General features: G+C 28.6%; 2 protein-coding genes across 2 annotated transcripts; both read right to left on the reverse strand.

Moving 5' to 3' along the window:
- Positions 1-681: 681 nt before the first annotated feature.
- LOC128280914 (thionin-like protein 2) lies at positions 682-2,644 on the reverse strand. Its single transcript, XM_053019542.1, has 2 exons — positions 2,180-2,644; positions 682-910 (listed from the first exon to the last, which is right to left on the reverse strand). Exons 1-2 carry the CDS (start codon positions 2,472-2,474, stop codon positions 846-848), a joined length of 360 nt encoding a protein of 119 aa, XP_052875502.1. The 5' UTR covers positions 2,475-2,644; the 3' UTR covers positions 682-845.
- A 6,125-nt stretch (positions 2,645-8,769) lies between these two features.
- Positions 8,770-9,707, reverse strand: LOC108455417 (uncharacterized). Its single transcript, XM_017753975.2, has 2 exons — positions 9,355-9,707; positions 8,770-8,930 (listed from the first exon to the last, which is right to left on the reverse strand). The coding sequence occupies exons 1-2, from the start codon at positions 9,626-9,628 to the stop codon at positions 8,869-8,871; spliced, it is 336 nt and encodes a 111-aa protein (XP_017609464.1). The 5' UTR covers positions 9,629-9,707; the 3' UTR covers positions 8,770-8,868.
- Positions 9,708-9,955: the final 248 nt, after the last annotated feature.

Below are 9,955 nucleotides of genomic sequence, written 5' to 3' on the forward strand. Positions count from 1 at the left end.
TTATTTATATATTTATTGAGGGATCAACTCTTTTGGAAGAAGTTTTTGAAGTGTCGTCCACCGTTAGTCGATTGATCTTCAACAATCAAAAGTATTGTCCCTTGGTAAGGGTCTTATCTCTCTTGTACTCTATTGAAAGCAAGCATACATAACTTGTGGGCCTGGTTCACAGAGCTATCAACGCCTTAATTGGTGGACTTACAAAGCTCACAGCACGTTGGTTCTCAACAGAGTACGTGAGACAGAACTCCTACCAAAGGATAATACTTTCAATTGTTGATGGATTAGCTAACTATTCGACAAATGACACTTCGAAGACTTATCCTGAAAGAGTCAACTCCTTTAAATTAATTTGAAGTTTATTAATAGACAAAATAACGATTTCACCACTTGACCAAACTAGACTATGATCACCAATAGACTCATTAATGAAATTAATAAATTTGGAATATCATATTTTTAATTTACAATGTATATAGCCTCAATTCTTAGTAGAAAATATTATGGATTTAAGTGCCTTCAATTCACGATCCTTAAATTATTTCAATAATAACCATGCTAACTAAGTTAAGACTCGGATAATAATTTTAAAATATCATTAGTAGTTTTTATCTTATATGTATTGTATTTGATATTTATATAACTTGTTATCAAAATTCATGGTATACATCATTTAACAAATTTGTGTAAAGATAAAATTATATATCTATACCAAACATGTGATAAAGCTTTTGACGATTTAGGTCATGATTTAGTCCGATCTATGGACTAGTTTAACAATACATGAAATCATTTATTTTAGTCAAACAACAGAGATTTTTTATACATTCACAATCTCTTTGTATTCATAAGTTCTTCTTGGCGCAAGTCGCTGAGCAACCATCCACACAATTTCCAACTTTGTTTGAAGCTATGGAATTTAAGCCGAAAATATCAAAACAATGTGAGTTGTGAAAAATAATAAAAAACTATTAAAAATATGAAAAAGTAGAAAATAATAAAAATAAAATTTATTAAAAATAAGAAACAAGTTATTCGGGAGTGATGAGTATATTTTTTTTTTCCTTTTGAAAGTTTACACCTACAGTTTAATAAAAGTACAAACGCAGATGAAAGTTATGCTTTTATTTATAATTCAATTCCCATCTTCTAAGAAAATTTCTAAATTCATCCCTAGAATTTAATATGATAACATGTGTTTCACTTGCGAGGATATGTAAAAAAATATTGGTTACAGTCAAAACAATATAGAGTCAACAATGGGTAATTTTAAAGGTTAATGTTTCAAAATTATTATATTACTAAAATTTAGGTTAATTTCATGACAAGTTCAAAATTATAGGTCAAATTTTATATTAGGCCCTAAACTTTAAATATTCCAATTAAATTCTCAAACTAAAATATCATTCCAATAAAGTCTTTTTACTAGTTTAGCGGTAAGCTTTGGCGAAATTTTCAATTTGGATATAACATGTTTAAAAAAATATTTATTAAAAAAAGAAACTATGTCAGATGCAAATTGGCATTTAACGTCCAGCTAACTTATGAAAAGACTTGATTGACATAATACTTTAGTTTTACGATTCACTTACAACGTCTTGATAAATTTATAAAAAGACTTGATTGAAATAATACTTTCATTTGAAGATTCATTTATAACGTTTTGATAGAGATTGATTTAAAATTTAGCATATAATTTGAGAATGTTTAGTACAATTAACTCTAGTATTTTATTAACAAGTATCAATTTTTATAATTTTATAATATATTATTAAAACATTTTGTTTTAGGAATAAAATTTATGAGATGCTTATCTTATAACATCTGAATCAATTTAACTCTTCTTAATGTAAATAGAATGATTTAATTCATGTCTTATCATAAAATAAATAAATAAAAATAATTAATCACGACATTATTTTCGTTAATAAACTATCTCAAAATAAACAATGGAACTAACATGAGTTAACATTACATCCAATAGGTGTTTATTTTTACATTTTTTACCTTATGCAATTATATTTTGACCTAATGGAATTATACTTTGCCTTGTCTTACTCGTATCTTAAATTTTAAAATATTTTTATATGATCATATTCATGTCATTTTGTACAAGTATTGCGTGTCGGTGTTAAATCACAGGGAAAGGGAGATATATTGAAAAGGAAAAAGAGATTACCAGGATTGTCACTGGTGCTGAAATTCGAGCACAAGGCGGAGGCACAGCCAAGCTTGCAGAAGGAGAGAGTGTCTTTGACAGTGCCGCCGCCGACGGTTGATTTGGTAAGGAGGCAGTTCTTAAGGCATTGGAGAGAGCAAGGGGCGGGGCCGCCGCCGCCTCCTAGTATGCACGTAGCAAAGCAAGAGGCATAGCAGATCCCAAACGGCATGAGTTGAGCGGTGGATTGCCCAACTAAAACCCCCAACACCACCAAACAACTCACCCATGAAACTGAAACTCCTCTTTTCTCCATATTTTTTTTGGATCAATTATGAAAATATATGTATGTAAATTGAGGTTTTGGTGGTTGTTTGTTTCAATGGTTTTAGAGAGTGTTTATATATAGTGGGTAGGTTTGCAAATGAAAATGGAGTTAGGTTGGCAATGTTGAAGAAACCCCATTACAATGTCAAGGTTTAAATTTGATTTCTCTTACTAGAAAATAAGGGAAAAAAAAAAAAGATTTGCACATCCTACGTGAAATCATTAACAATCATGTTATGTAATTAGTTTTTTTTTAACTATTTTCTATAAGAATTTTGAAAATTTTTAAATTTATTTTTAGTTGTTGAAATATTTATTTATTGGAGAATTTTGTGCAGATTTTTTTTTTAACTTCTTAACGTTAATATATATTGTATTTTTAAGGAGAGATGTTGGTTTAAATTTTGGAGACGAAATTACAGTCATAAAATTCAAACATATTGTTCCAGAAAATGGGCATGAAGAATACAAAAAAAAATTGATCCACCGGTTATCTCATAAGACTTTTACCGAATAATTTGATAAGTGTGACACATCTTAAAAGAGTATTATTTAAAAAAATTTATTTCTCTTATAAATAAAAGAAGAAATATTTATTTTGGTAAACTACACCCAATATCACTAAACTATTAATAAGCTTATGCTTTAGTCACTTAACTCCAAAAAGTTACAAAATAGTCATTGAATTATTCAAAGTTTTCGTTTAAGTCATTGAATTGTTAAGTTTTTTTTTTTTAAACTCCAACTAGTAAGTTTCAATCAACGATTCGATAATTGGTACGATAGATATGGTTTCAGTACCCGCGGGATTATTAACAGTACCGTTTTTGGAAAATGTTAATAAATTCCAAAATCCATTTCATCGTCCAGTAGCGACAACCGTTTTTTTGATTGGTACTGCAGTAGCCCTTTGGTTGGGTATTGGAGCAACATTACCGATTGATAAATCTCTAACTTTAGGTCTTTTTTAAATTGAATCAATTAAAAAAAAATATCATGATGTGCGTATCTAGGGAGTAGTCACTTCAAAGGCAAAGTGAATTCTCCCTAGATACATTTATTCAATTTTAGTCAGAATCTATGAATTGTGCTGAAGGTTCAAAATCCATTGGATTAAAAATTTTGATAAATCAATTTCGAAATGCTTTTTCTACTTCTTTTCTAGAATGCCCAATATTTGTTTTACATCTTCTATGCGAAAGTGTTCAATTTTCATAAGGTACTCATTGACGAGAAGAAGAAGGTACTTTAGGTCCAAGTTGAATATTGATGATCAGTGTCAAAGATTGGTGAAAAAAACTATTTAGATTTTGGTTCATAGATTTGTGACGTTCAAAGCTGTTTCATGAAAAAACACTAAACTATAAAAGAGAAAGGGAATGAGAATTTTCGATTGGTGCAGTCAGTGCAAATAAAGAATAATTTAATCACCATTTTATAACTTTTTAAAGTTAATTAACTAAAACGTGAACTTACTAATAATTTTATCACTTTTAATTATAATCATTCAAACAAAAGTCAAAAGTGAAATCGAAAGAAATATAAACAGCTAAAATCATTAATTTGTTTGTTGAAACAAAAATAGTGTCAAAATCTTCTATTTAGAAATATATAAACCCAATTAATCCCCAAATCTTTGTATGAGAACATTCATAATTTTTATGTTGAACAATAATTATATATTTATATATAGAACGTATAGTTTTATATATTATCTACAAATAATTGAAATCCACGTATTCAAATTGATATGAATTTAAAAAGTTTGTTTAGTGGCCGAAGTAATGATTTCACCAATTGAGCAAACTTGACTATGATCAATCAACTCACTAATGGATCACAAATGGACCAATTAATTCATTTGACTGTAATTATATATCATTTCTTATTTTCACTTATTAAATTGCTCCACTTCATTCTGCAAATGAGAGTGAGTGGTTTATTCCATTTTATTTGATTTTTTCATCTATATTTTAAAATTTTGTAATATATTAATAATATAGATTAAGCATTAACTTAATTTATATTATTGTTGTTGTAATAATTTTATGCCATCGTGGATTCGAGTAATTTTAAATATATATTATTCATCAGTGTTGGACACATATCGAATTAATAACATGTAGAAATTTACAAATATTTAAATACATATAAAAGAACGCAAACATGGTACAAATATGTTTATTATAATATTTTGAACCTAAGAAAATAACACGAATATAAATATGACATGTAAAATAACATGAATACATGAATTAGACAAAATTAGAAGTGTGTATGGGCCAGGTCAAGGAAGGTCCGCTCAAAATTTGGGAGGGTTTGGATAAAAATATAGGTCCCAAAAATGGGCTTGGTCAAAAAAAATTAGGCTCGTTTAAAAAACGGGCCGGGCTCTGGTAGGGCTTTTTTGACCCGAACTTGGCCCAGCCTGGCCCGAATTCACTACACGACAAAAAAATTATTATTTTTTAAATATTATTTCTTTATTTTTTCTCATTATTTTGCTACTATTTTACTATTATGTTGCTACTATTTTGTTGTTATTATTTGGATATTGTATAAAATTTATTTTATTGTTAATTATTATTATTATTTTAAACACATTTGTTAATTTTGTTATTATTTTAGAAACATTTGCTTGTTAAGTTGCATCTATTTTAGTGTTATTTAAGTATACATATTTTTAAAATTTATTTTCAATATGTTGAGAAATATTTATTTTGATGTTTTTAGTATTTTGATAGTTTATATATATATTTTAAAATTATATAAAATAATATAAATTAATATGGGAGGGCCGGTCGGGCTCGGATTTTAACATTTTATTCGGTTGAGCTTGGACAAAATTTTAAGCCCATTTTTGGGTTGAGCTGGGCCCGAGCCTAGAAAATGGGCCTAATTTTTAGTTGGGCCCGCCCAAACCCGCCCATGCACATCTCTAGACAAAATCGACACTATTGCAATAATACTAATTTTTTGTTTCATATATCTTTGTTTCATATAATCATATTTGATATATATTTTATAAAAAATTGATATTAATAAATTTTTATGTATTTTTTAACAAATGTGTTTATTTATATTATTTTCATATCATTTGATCATTTCTCATATTGAATTCATTTTATATAATTATTATAAGTCTAATCAACTATATTCAAATAACTAAAAATTGTGTCATATCGTGTGTAAGTTTATTATTGAAGTGCGGACATTTATCTAGTTTGGATAGGAAAAAATTTTCTTATTAAAATTCAATTTATAATTTTTTTTGAAACTGTAATATAACAACATGGATAAAGACAAAAAAAAAAAAAAGAAGAAAAAAAAGACATAGTCAAATATTAATTTATGTTTTGGAAGCTCTCATAGCAATTGCCAACATCGCGTTTCACTGTTTTTGGATCTGCAAATATCAGAAACAATCATATAAAATTTAAGGAATGCGGCTTGATTTATAAATACGAAAATAATCATATATATATATATATATATATATATTACATTTTAAAAATATCATTATAAACATTTTAGTAAAATTTATTTTATTCATTTTTATGGTATATATACACTCGTAGATTTTAAATATTTATTGTTTAGGAGATGCTCATTTCATCAGAAGAAGTATGTGAAATATCATCTGTTAAGAGTGAAAAGATCCCTCAACTGGTTAGTATTGTCCTTAGTAAGAGTTTTGTCTCCTAATTCTGCTGAAAGCTCAAATGATTGAGAAGGTGCAGCTTAAAGAGCCAATGGGTCTCAGGCACCCAACGAGGCACTCCCGTTCTTAGAATGCCTCATTTTTTCAGGAAAGGGAGAAGTCAGAAAATTGCTTTAGGAGGCCAAAGATGAATTTTAAATTTTAAGGGTCAAAGTACAATATTACCATTATACTAATATGTAATTTCATAAAATTTTAAGGGGTTAAATGATGAATCTACCATTTTTGGCGACAAAGCCGTTGCTTGGGTGAAAGAACCATGGAGACCCTTATACTAGGAGCCAAATTGCATTTTGCCCCCTCTACTCAAAAAATGAACAAATTAGTTCCTATACGTTATATTAAAGAGTAAACTGGTCCTTTCTGTTAAAAATTTCCATCCATTTGTACTGTTAAAAATTGACGTGGCTAATGGAGTAATGAAGTAGTGACATGTGACGTGCTTTGTGTATCTTCTGCTGATTTACAATTTCCAATATTTACGTTAAAAATTGGATGCATGAAATTTTTAATAGAAGGACTAGTTTTGCTCTTTAATCTAATGTATAAGAACTAATTTACCCATTTTTTTAGTTGAGGGGACAAATCGACTCTTGGTACAAGGGCCTTCATGGTGGTTTTACCTCCCTGCTTGCCCTTTTGCCTTCACCTTAGTCTTCATGTGACGTCTTTTCAAGCATTCAGGCTCTTAATAGAGTTAAGAGATGAAAGCCCCCACAAAATAATACCGACCAAAGTATCATTGAAAGTAGTGACTTGAGTAGTTACAACGATGCTTGGCACTGCTTAGGTTTTATAGCTTTTCTTATTCATTCGCATGTTTTACCAAAGTATGTTGGTGATTTGCTTACATTTTTTTGGGGATTTTGTGCATCCAATCTTAAGATTATAATTGAAGAAGAAATTGTTGAAGTAGTTATATGAGCAATGACACACATAGTGCCACAAGCAATGCCCACTACATTTGACACTACGCAAGTCACATAATTTGCCTTATTTAGGATTGACAATTATTTAAACCAAAACACTTTGGCCATGACTTAGATGATATTATAGACATGTGCTGACCCATATTTGAATATCAATCTTATGAAGCAAAAAATCATTGAAGATTGGATTAAATCGGATTTTTCAATTTAAAGAGGTTGGATTGGATAAATTAGAAAAATATCTTGAGAATTCATGACTTATCCTGAACCTTATGAAGATATTCTCATTGCTGATTTGTACTGCTACTTTTATGGGGGGTTTCTTTATTATAATTGATCTTTATCTTAGCAAGCCTTAAACTCTTATATATTGAAAGGCTTTTGTGGGTAACCATGTGTGGAGAATTTTAGCACTTATTCTAATATTTAAAATTTGTTTTTAGAGTGCATTTTCTAAGTAAACAAGTGAATCATTTGATTGATAGTCTATGTTTTCAGAGAAAATCATAGAAGAGAGTGATCTAAATATTTGGTAAGGTTGCTAAATCAGTGTGTATTAAGAATTAAATTACTTGTTGTACGAGGTTGAAAGATAATGAATTATCTCTTTAGGTAAAACTCCACATTACATTAAGGAACGAATTACGTAAACAATTGCATTGTGTTCATCTTTATTCTTTCGCAGCACTACTCCCCTATTCTTGCAAATTTCAACTAATTTCTACGCTATTTACCAAAACAATAAAAATATAACAAAAAGAGAAAAAAAAATTATGTTAAGCAATTGCAAATAGATTAAGGGTTAAGGTTACGATTGAAACATATTTTTTATAAGTAAAAATAATTTGACTAAAATCAAGCTCATGCTTAACAGAACAATTTGGACTTAACTCCTTAGTACTTAAAATATAGAGATTAAATTAAAATGTAAAAACTTGGTGTTCCTTCATTGCCCTTGTTCACTATGTTTTCTCTTTTCTTTGGAATTATATGATGATGATTAATTTTCAAACCCAATCCTTCAATTTTTTTGAGATTATATAATAATGGTCAAATTTTAGTTTTGGTCCTTATACTACAATTGATTTTGAGATTTAATCTTTATACTTTATTTTTAACATAATTTGGTACCTCAACTTTTATAATATCATTAGCTATTCTAAATACTTTATTCTAATTAAAGTACGTAAATGAAATTTAAGAATTGCTAACTCTATTAAAATTTTCTATTAAATTTAGTCTATTATAATATCATTTTTTGTTATATAACTAGCAAATGATTTTTTTTTAATTTTAAAAATGCCAAACCAATGAATATAATAAAAGAATTTTAACGGTGTTGATAATCGGGCTTGAATTTTCAAATTTAAAAGTAGAAAGACTAAATTTTTAAAGTAAATGTATGGTGACTAAATTCCAAATATAAAAAGTACATAAATTTATAGAATATTGTATCCTTGAAATTTTTACTCTATAATTTAACCTCAAAAAGAATTAACCCAACACAAAACATGAGAATGATACTCGTTTGATATTATAGTATAGGGACTAAACTTGGAATTTGACCATAAAAAATGAAAAGTTCTAATAGATCGATAGATTTGGATAAAGAAAGGCGAGAGAACAAGAAATAATTTCTTATTAAAATTCAATTTGTAAAATTTATTGAAACAAAAAATAAAAACATCAATTACATTAAAGAATAGAGAAAGCATGAAATAGAATGCCTAAGTTTAAATTTTGTTCCGGCATCTCTCGTAGCACTGATCAACATGGAGTCGTACTTCTTTGGGATCTGCAAATATTAGAAACAAGAGTGAGATTTAAGAGTTAAAATTTATTAGATAACAAGTAATAAAGGTTAAAATTTTCAGTAAATTACTTCATTATTAGGTTTTTTTAATAATCTTATTATAAATTCTAATCATATTTCCTTCTTCTTTCTTTATATATAATGTTTAAAACTACTTATAACTTTTCCCTAACTCATAAATAAAAAGATAATGCGCTTCAACACACTCGAATCCATGTTCCCTTATATTGACAATAATACCCATGCCAATCAAGCTAAAACTCCATCAACTTCATTATTAGATTTTTAATTTTTTTAGTTACTTTCAAAATTATCTAATCCATGGAACATAGACTTTGAATATTTACTTACGAATGCTGAAATTAAAAAAAAAAAGATAGGTAAACTAAGAGATGTTTATATATACCAGCGTTAGGGTTATTGTGAAGGAAAGAGTTGGCACAATCACTGGTACAATTGTAAACAACTTCTGTCGGTACGAGCTTGCATTTAATCATGCATAGAACGAAACAAAGGGCAATCCTCCCAGGTAAAAGCTCTACAATGCATTGACTGCGACACTTTTTGGCGCATTTTTTGGTGGATGTTTCCTGTTGGAAATCCGTGGCTACTGCCACTACGACCACCATCGTCACCATCATCACTGTCAGCATCAGTTTCTTCATGCCGTTTCTCTCCATGTCTTCCACCCTATTTTTTCTCCCCTACGATTATCCTTTTCTTTTGTGCTTATAAGTAGAACATAAAACCATGTTTATATAGGGTTGATGAGAGTTATCCAAGAACAAAATAAAATGAATGAATTTGTGCCATCTTTGAGTAACTTTGGAAAGCCAGAAGTGTAGGAGCATCAAGCCCTTTGATTTTATGGTAATCTCATTAACCCCCACAATCTAATGGTGGAAAATTTGTTTATTTCTAGTTTAAATTTTAGGATTGCTGGCATTATGAGTCATAGACATCCATTTATGTATAAATAATCTGTTTATACTTAATAGGGCTGATTG

This window comes from Gossypium arboreum, chromosome 9, assembly GCF_025698485.1.
Source record: "Gossypium arboreum isolate Shixiya-1 chromosome 9, ASM2569848v2, whole genome shotgun sequence".
Taxonomy (NCBI): Eukaryota; Viridiplantae; Streptophyta; class Magnoliopsida; order Malvales; family Malvaceae; genus Gossypium; species Gossypium arboreum.